The sequence below is a fragment of the Esox lucius genome, chromosome 7, assembly GCF_011004845.1.
Source record: "Esox lucius isolate fEsoLuc1 chromosome 7, fEsoLuc1.pri, whole genome shotgun sequence".
Taxonomy (NCBI): Eukaryota; Metazoa; Chordata; class Actinopteri; order Esociformes; family Esocidae; genus Esox; species Esox lucius.
The window spans coordinates 18,176,838-18,192,002 of NC_047575.1; the positions used below are offsets into that span (position 1 = coordinate 18,176,838).

At 40.7% G+C, this 15,165-nt stretch overlaps 1 protein-coding gene across 1 annotated transcript; it reads right to left on the minus strand.

Annotated features, from left to right (window-relative positions):
• Positions 1 to 3,364: 3,364 nt before the first annotated feature.
• fdx1b (ferredoxin 1b) lies at positions 3,365 to 5,169 on the minus strand. The gene is made up of 4 exons (XM_010865010.4): positions 4,963 to 5,169; positions 4,500 to 4,627; positions 4,238 to 4,367; positions 3,365 to 3,935 (listed from the first exon to the last, which is right to left on the minus strand). Exons 1-4 carry the CDS (start codon positions 5,118 to 5,120, stop codon positions 3,830 to 3,832), a joined length of 522 nt encoding a protein of 173 aa, XP_010863312.1. The 5' UTR covers positions 5,121 to 5,169; the 3' UTR covers positions 3,365 to 3,829.
• Positions 5,170 to 15,165: the final 9,996 nt, after the last annotated feature.

Here is a 15,165-nt window from a genome sequence, read left to right on the forward strand (position 1 = left end):
ACTATAGGCCTTGTTGACCCCTCTCCAAACATAGCACTTATGATTGTGACCATAAAGCTCTATTTTGGTGTGCCAGAGGCTGTGAGGCGTGTCAAGGTGTTGTTGGACATATTGTAACCAGGCTTTTTTGTGGCATTGTCGCAGTAAAGGCTTCTTTCTGGCAACTTGACCATGCAGCTCATTTTTGTTCAAGTATCGTCGTATTGTGCTCCCTGAAACAACCACAGCGTCTTTTTCCAGAGCAGCCTGTATTTCTCCTGAGGTTACCTGTGGGTTTTTCTTTGTATCCCGAACAATTCTTCGGGCAGTTTTGGCAATGCCAGATTTCTTGGTATTTGTGACCTTGGCTTATTATCAAGAGATCCTTGAATTTTACACTTCTTACTAAGTGATTGAACAGTACTGACTGGCATTTGCAAGGCTTTGGAAATCTTTTTATATCCATTTCCATCTTTATAAAGTTCCATTACCTTGTATCTCTGGTCTTTTGACAGTTCTTTTCTGCTCCCCATGGCTCAGTATCTAGCCTGATCAGTGCATCCATGTGAAAGCTAACAAACTCATTGATTATTTAAACACAGACACTAATTGCAATTTAAAAAGGCACAGATGTGGGAAATTCACCTTTAATTGCCATTTTCACCTGTGTGTGTCACCTTGTGTGTCTGTAACAAGGCCAAACATTAATGTAAACATTTGGGTGATTTCTGTTTATCATTAAGAATGAAAAAGGAGCCAAACAACTATGCCATAATAAATGGCTGCATATGATCACTATCCTTAAATAAAAGACAGTTGTTTTTTTTGCATTATCAGTCATATTTTCAAAATCAATGTCAAAATGTCATAGTTTCTGCCAGGGTATGCCAACTTATGAGCACAACTGTATCTAAACATCAATTGTTCAGAATCCACCAGGAATGTCTGTGATGAAGCAGGGCCACAAATAAAATATCACAAAATTGGGGGAAAAAGTAAAATAAATGCAAAGAGAACCCCAAAACATTTAAGTAGCATGGCCTTGTCACAGAGACCATTCCCAGCTGCAGCCATGTCCGTGTCACCTGCAGTCGACAGGCGCATCACAGTCCGGTTGAGGTATGTGCCACATATACTTGCATTCAAAGGTTTGGTGTAAATTTTCCTTGTTTGGTCTCATTTGGCATTTCATTTTCAATGTCATGCCCCTCTTTGTGGTAACCAAAACTCAAATGTTAATTCAAATGTGAAAAAGGAGAAACAGCGCCACTCTTTACAATTGAATTTCCACGCTTGAATGCTGTTTTCCTAACTTAATGAAAATGACATTGAAATGTGATTGCATTTTAATTTTCATATGGCCCTGTCAGTCATTCTCCGAAGGTGTCATTCTCACAATGTTTAATGTGCCAACCGGAAGTAAGTAAGCTACAATCATAGATGCATATGTACAATGGCAACTGCAGGGCTAGTGCAAGCAATGTTGTATTTCACAGATCATATTGAAAGCAAAATGATTTCCTGGTCGGATGCTCATGACAGTATACAAATTATTATTGAAACTAAACTGCATCTGTTACTTCTCGATTAGATTACTGCAATGCTTACTGCTTCTTTCCGGTTACCCTGATAAATCAAAAAATAAACTTCAATTAGTGCTGCACACAGCTGCTAGAATCCTAACTAAAAATTTTTTTTTTCAACACATTACTCCAGTACTAACCTCTTTACACTGGCTGCCTGTTAGGGTTAGGGCTGATTTTAAGGTTTTATTTTTAACCTTTAAATCAATACATGGACTTACTTGCTCCTACTTACCTCGCTGAAATGATCCAGCCATACATACCTACACATAACCTTAGATCGCAAGATGCATGCCTTTTAATTGTACCTAGAATTTCTACACAAACAGCTGGAGGCAGGGCCTTCTCTCATAGACATCCACTACTGTGGAATGATTTGCCATTTAAGGTTAGAAATACAAACTCAGTGCAAACTTTCAAGTGTCTACTAAAGAATCATCTCTACAGCATGGTCTATGATTAAGTTTGGTCTTGCCCAGGGGCATGCAGGTGACCAGAAAGGCTTGATACTCTCCACCCTTGCTGTCTTGCCAGGTTGGCTCTCATCGCCACTGGGATGCCCTCCCTCCGATGCCATTCGGGGGCGGAGTCACTGGCTTGTTGTTGTTTCTTTGTGGCACACTTGTGCAATTGGGCTGTACTCCGCTGGCAATACTCGGCCCTCATTCAGGGTGGTTGCGGTTGGTGGGTGTCCCTTTGGTTGATGCTTGGCAATGTGGGAGAATTGATTTCCTGCCTGTTGGGCCCTGTCTGGAGCCTCCCCCGGAGAGGGCCACAGTGTCACTGGACCCCCCCTGTCTCAGCCCCAAGGTCTTACGCTTCTATATTATTGTGCTGGGGGAGTAGGGTCAGTTCTCCATCTCCACTATACATCCTTGTATATCTAAGACAGGGGTGTCCAAACAATTCCACGGAGGGCCGTGTGTCTGCAGGTTTTTGGTTTTTCCTATAAATTGGTTCCCAGTTCACACCTACAAACCAGGTGAGGGTAGAATCTAAACAATTAGTAACCTAATTAGTCAATCAAGTACAAGGAGAGTGAAAAACCTGCAGACACACTGCCCTCTGTGGAATGGTTTGGACACCCCTGATCTAAGGAATTCATTTTCAAAATGTTCCCTGTCTCCTGTTGATTTAAACTTAGGAAGACATGAGGTCTTGAGTACCAGGCTTGAAAGACTCGTTGCTGTCCCTGCCCAAAGTCCTCCTGGTTGTGTTGCAGTTGAAGACGATACCTGATGATTTCAGCTGCCACTTTGCTGATATTTTACAAATCTTAGGTTTTCAGATAACCAAGGAAGGCAACCCAATAATTGAAACTTACAGATCTTAATCTAAGAATGAGAAAGCCATGAACCAATGCGACCAGCACAGCCTTGTGGACCAGTCATGCTCTTGCACTGCCGGGTAAATTCTATTTATATAGCTATTGTAGAACTCTTTTCAGTCAACATCATCATATCAATTTCAGCAGAAAGCCATCTGTTAAAGTTAAGCCTATGAATGCCCTGACAACAAGCTTAGAGGTAGCTAACGATGTAGATGTAGCAGTAGCAAGTAAATCATATTAATGGTCACATTAGCATAAATAAATATAACATCATTATTTTTTAACACATTGGTTGTGTCATTGGTTTGCTTCATTCATGAATGTATGAAGCAAGTTCTGTTGGTATGTCCAATGACTAGGACAAAACATTTTAGGCACCATTATTTTTCATAATCAGATTTATTAAGTCTGGGCATCCCTGCTTAGACTGCTGCCCCCGCGACCCGGCCCCGGATGAAGCGGAAGAAGATGATGATGATGATGAGATTTATTTATTCTGCTAAACAAAATGTTTTATTTGCAAAATAGTGGAGGGCAGGGTTAATTGGCACAGTATATTGTTTTGCACTAGGTGTTGTTGGTCAGTGGACAATACTTTACAAAATGAAATGAAGGTTATTACATTACCATGTACAGTAGTTGGGTGAAAACAAGTTTCATAATTTTTTTTTTTACATTTAAAAATTATTCCTTATTTCTAATGGTTAACTTTTATGTTTTTAACATGCAATACGATTTTATTTCTAATTGTGTACTTTAAACAATAAGTGCTGACTAGTAGTTTTTTATGCTCTTTTAAAATAATATGTCAAACAAATTAGATTATACAACAGAAGCGTGGCAATTGGTAGATGGTCCAGGAGATGTTTGATGTCAATGATTTGATTGGTACAGTAGGTGAGATGAGGTTGCGGAAGAGATGAGGTTGCATAAAGGATCACTGGCTGCCTTCAGATCCCACAGTGTCCCTCACCTCCTGGGGCACTTGAACAGTCATACCATCCATCCACTTGCGCACTGTTATCTGACAGCCGAGACGTGACCTGTCAATCAATGCAGATGAAAAGTTATCAAGCCGATGGTTTCAGAGCATTTTTTATAGCCAAATAACTGCATGTTGCTTTCATGTTTGTTCAGTAGTGTGGCCCCACCACTTGTTTCTGTTTTGAAGGACACTGGGAGAGAAGGTAGACCTTGAGCAGAGTAAATCGACATGTTTTAAGTGAGACCATTTTCTTTCCCTTGATTGTGTATGTATAATAAAAATGTCACAACCAAAGAAAAAATATTACACACATCCATATTGATACTCTCCAAATACTTTTCAAGTGTAAACTAAACTCACGTCTTAGTAAGGCCATAAGCTAGATCTAGCATATCCATCTCTTCATCCACCATTGGTTCCAGCTTCTCATAAAATGTCTTGTCAAATATAATATGGCACGTGGAGCATGCTAATGTCCCTTCACATGCACCTGAAAACAACAGAAAAGACAGCCACATATATGAAAAGCTCCTGGATAGTAAATACTTTTTTCCTCTAAACATACAGTATCACAAAATTGCTGAACATTACATTCTACTAGTCTGTTTAGAAGTGTACATACCAAAACCACTTATGTCCAAGTTTTTTTTAATGACAACATCTAACAGGGTTTCTCCTTCTGTGACAGTGGTGGTAGTTTTGATACCAGCTTGATTAACAAAGTGAATTGTGACTTTGTCCTCCAAAGAGCTGTAAAAATAAGAGCTATCTTATTAGGAAGAACTTGACTTTCCTGGTGCATATTATATTAATTCTTAGTATCTTCTGTGGGTAAAATATTTAGCAGCCTTTCTGGAACCTTATTAAAATATTAGTGTCCTCAGCCAGCAGAATTATCACTGATCGGCACTTAAATAATCCCAGATTTGATGCTAACCCAGTAGTAGAGGTACACACTACTTTATTTCCAAGTGAGAACAGAGTAAGAATAGTATGAATACCATATACAGCATATTATGAAATAGGGATCTATATACAAACCATAATTAATGTAATGGTCTGACAAATAATTGCAAATCACCTACCTGTTCCTAAGAGAGTTGGAGTGTAAGGCTGAGTGGATGCTGATGGCTCTGCCTGGTCTGTTTGGGGTCCAGGTTTTAATTTTGCCCCCTATAGAGATACATGGTATCTCAACCATCCTAGTGAAAAGGAAAGAGCCGAGATTCAAACATTTAGCCATGTTGGCCTGTGGCAAGTTGATTGAGGACTGCGGGAAGGGGTCCTCTAGTGAATTACATCAACCTTGATTAGAACTCAGCCCACATGAAAAGCCAAGGCCTAGATAACAAAATCCCATCTCTGTAGATGGCTGTGAATGGTTTAAATAATTCTATAGGAATTACACATCATTAACTCTATTGTCAAATGGAAAATCAGCATGGATTTGCAAGTATGCATTTTCATTATTTTATACTTTGAATACTCACAGTTCATCAAGCATCTTTTGACCCACAATGTTTATTCTTGGGTGAAGAGAATATGCTGTTTGCTGGAAAACTTTATAATAAACATAATTAAATTGCCTTTGGAATAGCCATCTGTTATATGATTATGGATATAATCTAAAATCGCTGATTATCTAAAGTCTTTTGTGTATAGACCTTCAGTGTTATGAAACTATTGGTTAAGTGTCTTGTAAAAACTGTGTATTATTATCTGTCTTCTACTCTTGTTGATAGACATCATACAGTTTAGGGTGGACGGGTTGGTGGTCACAGGGTTGCTTGTCACAGTGCTTATTGATCCAGTCATTCTATGGTGAAAACAGTGTATAAGTACAATACAAACATATAAAACGCACCTACATAGAAGTGTGCAAAGGTTGTACACCAACAGAATCACTTTTTAAGGGTAATTTCTCTGAGCAATAAGTGTTTATTTGTAAAAAAAATAAAAATAACTATTAAAAAAAGGGTTAAAAAAAAGAAACTAGTGTTGTTGTGTGGCCTTCTGTTAGAATGCAAAACAGGAAAAAAATTAAGTTGTTCTGCTGTAAAGTCTTTCAAGCTTCTAGTAGGATTTTCCATAACTTTTTATTTGATTTAAGCTTGACTTAACATTCACTTCATTGTATGAACAGGAACTTAAGTAAAACATTTATTTAGTCAACTTACCTTAAGTCTAAATGCATTGCATGGAATCTGGTGTCCTTGTTGCTATACAAATCTGTCCTTCATGACCAAGGTCTATAAAGTTTTCAGAATGCATGACAAAATTGCTCACCGAAAACATCTTGACAAAATACAGATTTTACACACAGTACATTGACCAGCGTTACCAAGCGAATGTTTTTATACACACTGCTAAAAATAAAAAGGGGACTTGAAATCATCACAGTATGACACCAAGTCAATTCAACTTCAGGGATAACAATCTATCCAGTTAAGAAGCATAAGCGATTGTGAATCAATGTAACCTGTTTTGGTGGAAATTAAAGTGACAAAAAGTACACTTGAGAGGCAACAGCAAGACAACCCCGAAAAAGGGAATGGTTTGCAGGTTGTGGGCATAGACAATTTCTCTGTCCTTATACTTACTGACTGATTCTTCTCTAGTTTTGTGTATTTCTAGTGGGTTAATGGTAATGTCTGTGCTATGCTCAGAACACAGGCTTTCTGCCAATAGTTCCAGGGATGTGGAGACTCTGTGGAGGTCCAGATTAAACCTACGGAAGGCCATAAGAGATGCCAAAAGAGACTACAGAGATACGTTGAGTCTAACTACCGCAGCTCTGACCCGAGACTCATATGGTGTGGACTGACTCCTGTGGTGTGGACTGACTCCTGTGGTGTGGACTGACTCCTGTGGTGTGGACTGACTCCTGTGGTGTGGACTGACTCACGTGGTGTGGACTGACTCCTGTGGTGTGGACTGACTCCTGTGGTGTGGACTGACTCCTGTGGTGTGGACTGACTCACGTGGTGTGGACTGACTCCTGTGGTGTGGACTGACTCCTGTGGTGTGGACTGACTCCTGTGGTGTGGACTGACTCCTGTGGTGTGGACTGACTCACGTGGTGTGGACTGACTCCTGTGGTGTGGACTGACTCCTGTGGTGTGGACTGACTCCTGTGGTGTGGACTGACTCACGTGGTGTGGACTGACTCCTGTGGTGTGGACTGACTCCTGTGGTGTGGACTGACTCCTGTGGTGTGGACTGACTCACGTGGTGTGGACTGACTCCTGTGGTGTGGACTGACTCCTGTGGTGTGGACTGACTCACGTGGTGTGGACTGACTCCTGTGGTGTGGACTGACTCCTGTGGTGTGGACTGACTCCTGTGGTGTGGACTGACTCACGTGGTGTGGACTGACTCACGTGGTGTGGACTGACTCCTGTGGTGTGGACTGACTCCTGTGGTGTGGACTGACTCACGTGGTGTGGACTGACTCCTGTGGTGTGGACTGACTCACGTGGTGTGGACTGACTCACGTGGTGTGGACTGACTCCTGTGGTGTGGACTGACTCCTGTGGTGTGGACTGACTCCTGTGGTGTGGACTGACTCCTGTGGTGTGGACTGACTCCTGTGGTGTGGACTGACTCCTGTGGTGTGGACTGACTCCTGTGGTGTGGACTGACTCCTGTGGTGTGGACTGACTCCTGTGGTGTGGACTGACTCCTGTGGTGTGGACTGCGACACATCACAGACTATAAAGGGAGAAACAGCAATGATCTCTCGTCTGCTGCCTCTATCTGACGAGCCCAACACCTTCTATGCGACAAACACCATTCCTTCTGGAAGGCTTGCTGTGGACCAGGACAGCTGCACTCTGTCCATAACCACGGCTGACGTGAGGAGAGCTTTTAACACAGGAACCGCCAGGTCTTTCAGACCCCCAGTATCCACTGTTTGACGTCATTAGCATACAAATGGCCCCTATCAGCATACACATTCTCCTCCGCAACATCACCATCCAGCCAGAGAATCGGTTCATCTACTGTACTGGGTCGTTATCAAACTATATGGAATAGTCAGAAAAATAATGAATTAGAAAAAAGATTTTGTTTGTTTAAAATAGTTAATGAATTTGAAGAATACAAGAATGTGTCTGTTTTGAAGGTCTTAAAATCCCCCAAAAAAATGATTTAGAAAATAATACAAAGAACAATTATTTCAAAGAACACCGGCGATAATATTTTCATTTGTTTATTAGGCAGTACATATGTACAAAATGAAAATTATGCATCCAATCTATAGGTGACATTAATTAGCAAAAAACCGAGAGTAGTAATTAGAAAAAGAAAAGGTGGAAAAATAATAGACAATGTGAATGGCACGTCTTTGCAGGTTTCTCCCGGGGGTTGTAGTGGGGCTATCAAGTTGATTTCAATGCCAATGCATAACTCCAGTGGTAAAGAATATCATTGGTATTTCGTTTCGTGTATAATTATTTAGCCTTATACATTTGTAGATTATTCATCTTCAGTAGAATAACCTGAATATTCAAAGAGAGATGATAGGATGTGTGTGTGATTTAGTTTCTTTCTCACCTCCTATCAAGACAGTAACGTCTTTTACATTTGCTGAATTGGTGATTGGTGACTGGTGAAGAATATTGTTGGTATTTTGTTTCTTGAATAATTATTTACATTTTAGTTTTACATTTGATGAATCAGCCTACACAATAAATTGAAAGAAAGTAGCCTGTATTGTTTGTATTATGTTTCAATAATAGCCTAATTAAGTTTTTGAATGGTCATTTATTTCATTTGTGAGTTCATTCAGATTTTAAACAAGGTTCTTTAATCTGGGAGTATCGAGCATTCATCCATTGACGTTATGCATTAAGTGAGGGGTGATTAGTGCCTGGGTACCATTTGGGTACCAACGCTAAGTGCCATGGGTGATTTAAGTCTGAAAAAACAGGTAAATAGTTTTCCCCTTTGTAAGTTTAGAATTCTGACAAGGAACAATGTAACAGTTTATGCATATTTAGGAAAGGTCATGGAAGGAGGACAGTGTAGCTTTCCAAATGGCAGTTTAAATTTAATTACCAACTCAAAAGCCAATTGATGTAGGCATTTGGCGGTTTTAGTGTTAAGAGTGAACCCTTGGAAGACACCAGGGCCAGATATCATTCCAGGCTCTGTCTTCAAGGGCGCCGACCAGCTAGCGGAGGTTTTCACCTCTATATTCAACCTCTCCCTGACTCTGTCTGTAGTCCCCACCTCCCTCAAACAGACCACCATTATCCCTGTACCAAAGAAACCTTTCTGAATGACTACCGCCCTGTAGCACTGACCTCCATCATCATGAAGCGACTGGTCAGAACCCACATCTGCTCCACCATTCCTGACACCTTGGACCTTTTTCAATTTGCATACCGCCCCAATAGATGTATGGGTGATGATGCCATCACCCTGGCGACACACACCGCCCTCTCCCACCTGGAAAAAGGCAACACCTACGTGAGGATGATGTTCGTGGACTACAGCTCATCATTTAACACTATTGTGCCCACTAAGTTTGTTCCTAAGCTCAGGATCCTGGGTCTTAACTCCTCCCTTTGCAATTGGATCCTGATCTTCCGTACGAGCAGACTCCAGGTGGTGAGAATGTGCAATCTCTCTTCCTCTGCATCCTGAGCACTGGAGCCCCACAGGGCTGCGTACTCAGTCCCCTCCTGTACTTCCCGTTCATGCATGACTGTGTGGCCACACACTGCTCCAACGTCATCCTTAAATTTGCAAACGACACCACCATCCGGGGTCTCATCTCCAACAATGATGGGTTTGCTTACAGAGAGGAGGAAAATAATCTGGTTACATAGTGCCAGGACAACAACATCTATCTTAACGTCTGCAATACTAAGGAGATGATAGTGGAATTCAGGAAGCGGCAGAGTGGGATCATGCCCCCATACACATCGATGGAGCTGAAGTGGAGAGAGTCTCTGACTTCAAGTTCCTCTGTGTGTTCATCAAAGATGACCTCACTTGGTTCAGGCAAGCAAACTTGGCAGTGAAAACTGACCAAAAACGACTATACTTCCTGAGGAGACTTAAGTTGGGCACGTCTGAAAAAACTCTCAACAATTTCTACAGGTGCAGCATTGAGAACATCCTCTCAGTCTGCATTACTGCCTGGTACGACAGCTGCTCTGCTGCGGATCGCAAGTCCCTCCAGAGGGTTGCAATTTCCCCTTTTTGCAAGGCATCTACCATACACAATGACTTAGGAAAGCACGGAATGACATCAAAGACTATAGCCACCCTGGCGATGGTCTGTTCACACTGCTGGCTTTCTGGTAGGCCAAGCATAGGGACACGCACATCGCTCGTTTTACTCTGTGCTTTGTGTGATGCTTGCTTTGCTTCTGTATATTTTGAATTTCTGGAGTGCTCAGTGTACACTGCCGTTCAAAAGCTTTGTGGTCATAAATGTCCTTGTTTTACATGAAAACATACATGAAATTAGTTTGAATAGGAAATATAGCAAAATGAATAGGAAATATACATTATCGTTGAAAAGTTTGGGGTCACATAGAAATGTCCTTGTTTTCCATGAATAGGAAATAATGTCATGGACAAGGTTAGGAATAATGATTGTTGATTGAAATTATTATTGCGTTTACAGCAATTACAGCCTTTTAGATCTTTGGCATTCTAGTTGTCAATTTGTTGACGTAATCTGAAGAGATTTCACCCCATGTTTCCTGAAGCACCTCCAACTAGATGGATTGGCCTGATGGCACCTTTTCTGTACCATACGGTCAAGCTGCTCCCATAACAGCTCAATAGGTTTGAGATCCGGTGACTGTGATAACCACTGCATTCCAGACAGGGTACAAGTTGACTGCTTCCTCCCTAAATAGTTCTTGCATACTGTGGAGCTGTGCTTTCTAAGTTAATCCAAACTTTTGAACAGTAATGCAAATTAACAATACCTGCCTTTGGCCCTCACCTCACACACCTTCAAGGAAGTACACACCTAGTATGTTCCAACCTTCTACGTTCAACTTGCAACCATGGCAGTGGGGGTAGTGTCAGTCCTGACACTGTCAGAGACACTTTTTTTTACGTTAACTGATGATATATAAGGGTTATTATCGGATGTTCTAAATGGAAAATGCTGCATAAGGCACCTTTAAGGATGTTCAGAGAATGTCCAAAGAATATTATGGAAAACTCAGTCTGTAAGATTGGTGAAAGCACGAGGACCTGTTTTGGCTCAACAGCACCAATTTTACAACCAGTGGTCGTAAAACCTTGGAAGGCATCTTTAAGATTTGAGTGATTTCATTTTGTGGTAATAGTAGTACCCCAAAAACAGGAGGGTAACAGTCAAAAAATATTAGCTGGTTTGTCATCCTTCCTTAGACCGCCATTTGGCTAGTTCAAACATCTCAGGAGCAATGTTATGAGTAATGTTCTGATGATTAAAATCAAAGTTTGAGCTAGGTTTATTGATGGGTTTTCATTGTTTATACAAATCAAAATATGAGTTAATGGAATATTACAGTTTTATTGAATGCTTAAACACTGACAGTGTTTCTTGAAGCACTATCTCTGAAATCATTAAGCACTATCTCTGAAACCATTAACATTAAAGTGAATGTATTTACCAATTGTGCCAATCTGAATGCACGTTCTCAGCTTTACACTCAGACTTACTGCTTTATGTTAGTTTTCACATTATCACATTTCTGGACACCCTCCACAACAGACTAATCCCTAATGACCAGAGACCAGAGCAGCCCATGTACTTTGTAATCTGGGACAATTTTGGCAGGTCCTGGCTGGGGGCCTCTAGGCATCTCTATGCACCTGGGTGTCACAGTCAGGGCCTGACCCAAGGGGTCCCTCTAGCGATCAGGATATTTTTAGTAGTTTAACATATTGTAGTTTTGTAGGAACTGACAAGAAATGTCAGTTTCTGAGACTGTTTTGCGCTTTCTGAAGGTTTTGACTTATTCTTCTTGGTCAGCCAAGGACCTCTTGTGCCCTTGTAAGATATTGCATCAATTCCAAGGGTGATGTTACGTCCAGGCAAGGACGTCACTAGGCCTATTTTACATGAGCTTTGCCCATTAAAATATAAATACCCCCCCCCCCCCAAATAAATCAATATATCAGTCAATATATTTTCTCTGTGATTTATTTTTTCGTCAACCTTTAAATCACATCTAAACTTCTTACAAATTGTATAGAAATGTTATAGAATCGTGTTCATTTGGCAGCATGTTCGTTGAGTTTGATGCTTTGAACGTAACTCGGTTCAAAATGTAATAGCACTGAAAACAACGGTACGTTTTGCTAGTCAATATAACCTTCCAGCTAGGCCACCACCATTTTTTATAGAAATAAACGGAGGTTACATTGTTTTTTTTTTAATTATGATAGATTTTTAATGACTTTATTCCGAGATGAATGGGCTAATGACTAAACCTGTTTTTGAAATGATTCAGAGAAATCTCGCTTAGAAACAGAATACACTGTATACACATGTTAATTTACTATAACTATAGTTGACTTTTAGCCGAAAGTATTTTGGCTATACGCAGTACTGCCGTTTTTGTGACTTTTGTTGGTGTTGGATGGATGAAGACAGGGTGGACTTACATTTCTTTATTTGGATAGAATTTAAGTAATATTATATCAGTGTCTAATACATATGAGACGGGTATACTTTTAGCCAACTTTGACCAAAAATAACCTTATTTTGGTAGATTTTACACCCGTTACACTAAAAAAACATGTTAAAAATGCCCAAACCCCCCCCCAAAACGAGGCTTAGCCCCGCCCATCCATGATTTTCTAGTGACTTCCCAGCTAGTGTGTGCATGCAGGGACTGGCTGGGAGCCTGGTATAGAGTTAGATATCTCCCAAAAGGTTAAGCTGTATATTGTTAGGATTGTAATTTCACACTTATGTTTCATGTTTTACGTATAACTTTTTTTTATGATCATATCAGTTTACGGATGGATTTTCTTAAGGTCCTGGAAATACATTTGCTTGACCTTTTGGCAGATGTCTAATTGGGACCAGATATACAGTATATGGATTTTTCAGAAAGCCATGGCCAGATTAACAAAAGATCAGGTTTAATTTAGGTTTCCTGCGATCCTTACTCTTATGCAAGGAAAGGACTCCATCTGGTCAAAACCAGAGTAAATGTTTAAACTAGTGGCTATACCTTTCACAATATAGCAACATCATCTAAAGATGATTTTTTAAAAAGTTTTTACATTTCTGTAATGTAATGATTCTAGAATGTGTATACAAACAGCTGGTGGCAGGGCTTTCTCTCTCAGAGGTCCATTATTGTGGAGTGCTGGGCCTATTAATGTGAGACGCAGTCTCAACCTGTGTTTACTAAAGACTCATCTCTTCAGTAGGGTCAATGATTACGGGTGGGAAGGTGAATGACAAGGCAATGGATTTACAAACCATCCTTGCTGTATTTGCCTGGCGGGCTTCCCTCTCCCCTGGGATGTCCTTGTTCCAATGCCATTTGGGGGCGGAGCCACTGGCATGCTTGTGTTCACCCATGCTGTTCCTAACGCTCAGGCGATAGGAGTGAACTCTGTGTGCTATACTCTGCCCTCTCATGGTGGTTGCAGTCGTTTGGTGTCACATTGCTCTGGTGCTTGTCAAAGTGGTTGGAGTTTTTTCTTCTGTAGCCATATATGGAGTTATCTTTGGATGGGGCCACAATGTCTCCGGACCTCCCTGTCTCAGTTACCAAAATCCCAAATCGGAAAAAGTTGGGACAGTATGTAAAATGCACATAAATGAAAAACGCAGTGATTCCTACATTTACTTTGACTTTTATTTCACTGCAGACAGTATGACCCCAAGATACATCATGTTTTGTCTGGTCAACTTTGTCTGGTTCAACTCAAAAAGTTGAAATGACTTGAAGTTGACCAGACCAAATATGATATATCTTGGAGTCATACTCTCTGCAATGACATAGAAATCAAAGTAAATGTAAGACTCACTACATTTTTTATTTAAATGCATTTTACACACTGTCCCAACTTTTTCTGATTTGGGGTTGTAGTTTTATGCTGCTATAGTTTTATGCCAGGGGACTAGTCTGTCCTGTTTCAGTTATGTTGCATCTTGTGTGATGGGAGACATTGGTCAGTGGGAAATATATGCTGTAGTATTATTTTGGGATTCATGGAATGCTCTCTCTAACATTTCTGGTGTATTGTTGTATCTTAGGAGGACATAAGCCCTTGGACCACTTCTCAGGACTACCTGGCCTGATGACTCCTAACTGTTCCTTTCCAAAGTCTGCCTGGTTGTGTTGCAGATCTAGTTGCTACCTGCAGATTCCAACTGTCACTGCCCACAGCCCACCTGGTCATCATGTCCTCGTCCACCTGGTTGTGCAGCAGATCTGGATTCTGCCTAATGATTCTGGACACAGCCTATCTGTTTTTATTGTTGTGTTGGTCATCTGAACATGCAAAGACATTAATATGGCCAAAAAAGATAATGTATTCTTATAATCTTCACCCAGCACAGCCAAAAGAGGACTGGCCAGCCCCCAGAGTCTAGCTCCTCTCTAGGTTTCTTACTTGGTTCCAATCCTTATATAGTTTTTGCCGTCCACTGTTTCCTTGTCAATTCTTGTTGTTGCTTGCTCTTTTCTGGTTTCAGGCTGGATATGTATAAAACAGCTGATGTAAAAAGGCCTTTATAAAATACATTTGATTGATTGATTGATTGACCAGGCTTTGGTCTAGCCATGCTCAAATTATCCATCCCAATTAAAACTCAAATAATATACAGTACTGTGCAAAAGTCACCTGTAAGTCCAACAAAGGCCATTTACAGTGGGGAGAACAAGTATTTGATACACCGCCGATTTTGCAGGTTTTCCCACTTACAATGCATGTAGAAGTCTGTAAGTTTTATCATAGGTACTCTTCAACTGTGAGTGACCGAATCTAAATCCAGAAAATCACATTGTATGATTTTTAAGTAATTAATTTGCATTTTATTGCATGACATAAGTATTTGATACATCAGAAAAGCAGAACTTAATATTTGGTACAGAAACCTTTGTTTGCAATTACAGAGATCCTGTAGTTCTTGACCAGGTTTGCACACACTGCAACAGGGTTTTTGACCCACTCCTCCATACAGACCTCCAGATCCTTCAGGTTTCAGGGCTGTCGCTGGGCAATACGGACTTTCAGATCCCGCCAAAGATTTTCTATTGTCTGGTCTGGAGATTAACTAGGCCACTCCAGGACCTTGAGATGCT

Excerpts from the sequence above, each read along its gene's own strand:
- fdx1b (XM_010865010.4), bottom strand. The coding sequence starts at position 5,120 with ATGGCTAAATGTTTGAATCTCGGCTCTTTCCTTTTCACTAGGATGGTT. Across the intron at positions 4,368-4,499 it reads CTTGGACATAAGTGGTTTTG|GTGCATGTGAAGGGACATTA; the intron begins GTATGTACACTT and ends TGTTGTTTTCAG. Across the intron at positions 3,936-4,237 it reads GCTTATGGCCTTACTAAGAC|GTCACGTCTCGGCTGTCAGA; the intron begins GTGAGTTTAGTT and ends ATTGATTGACAG.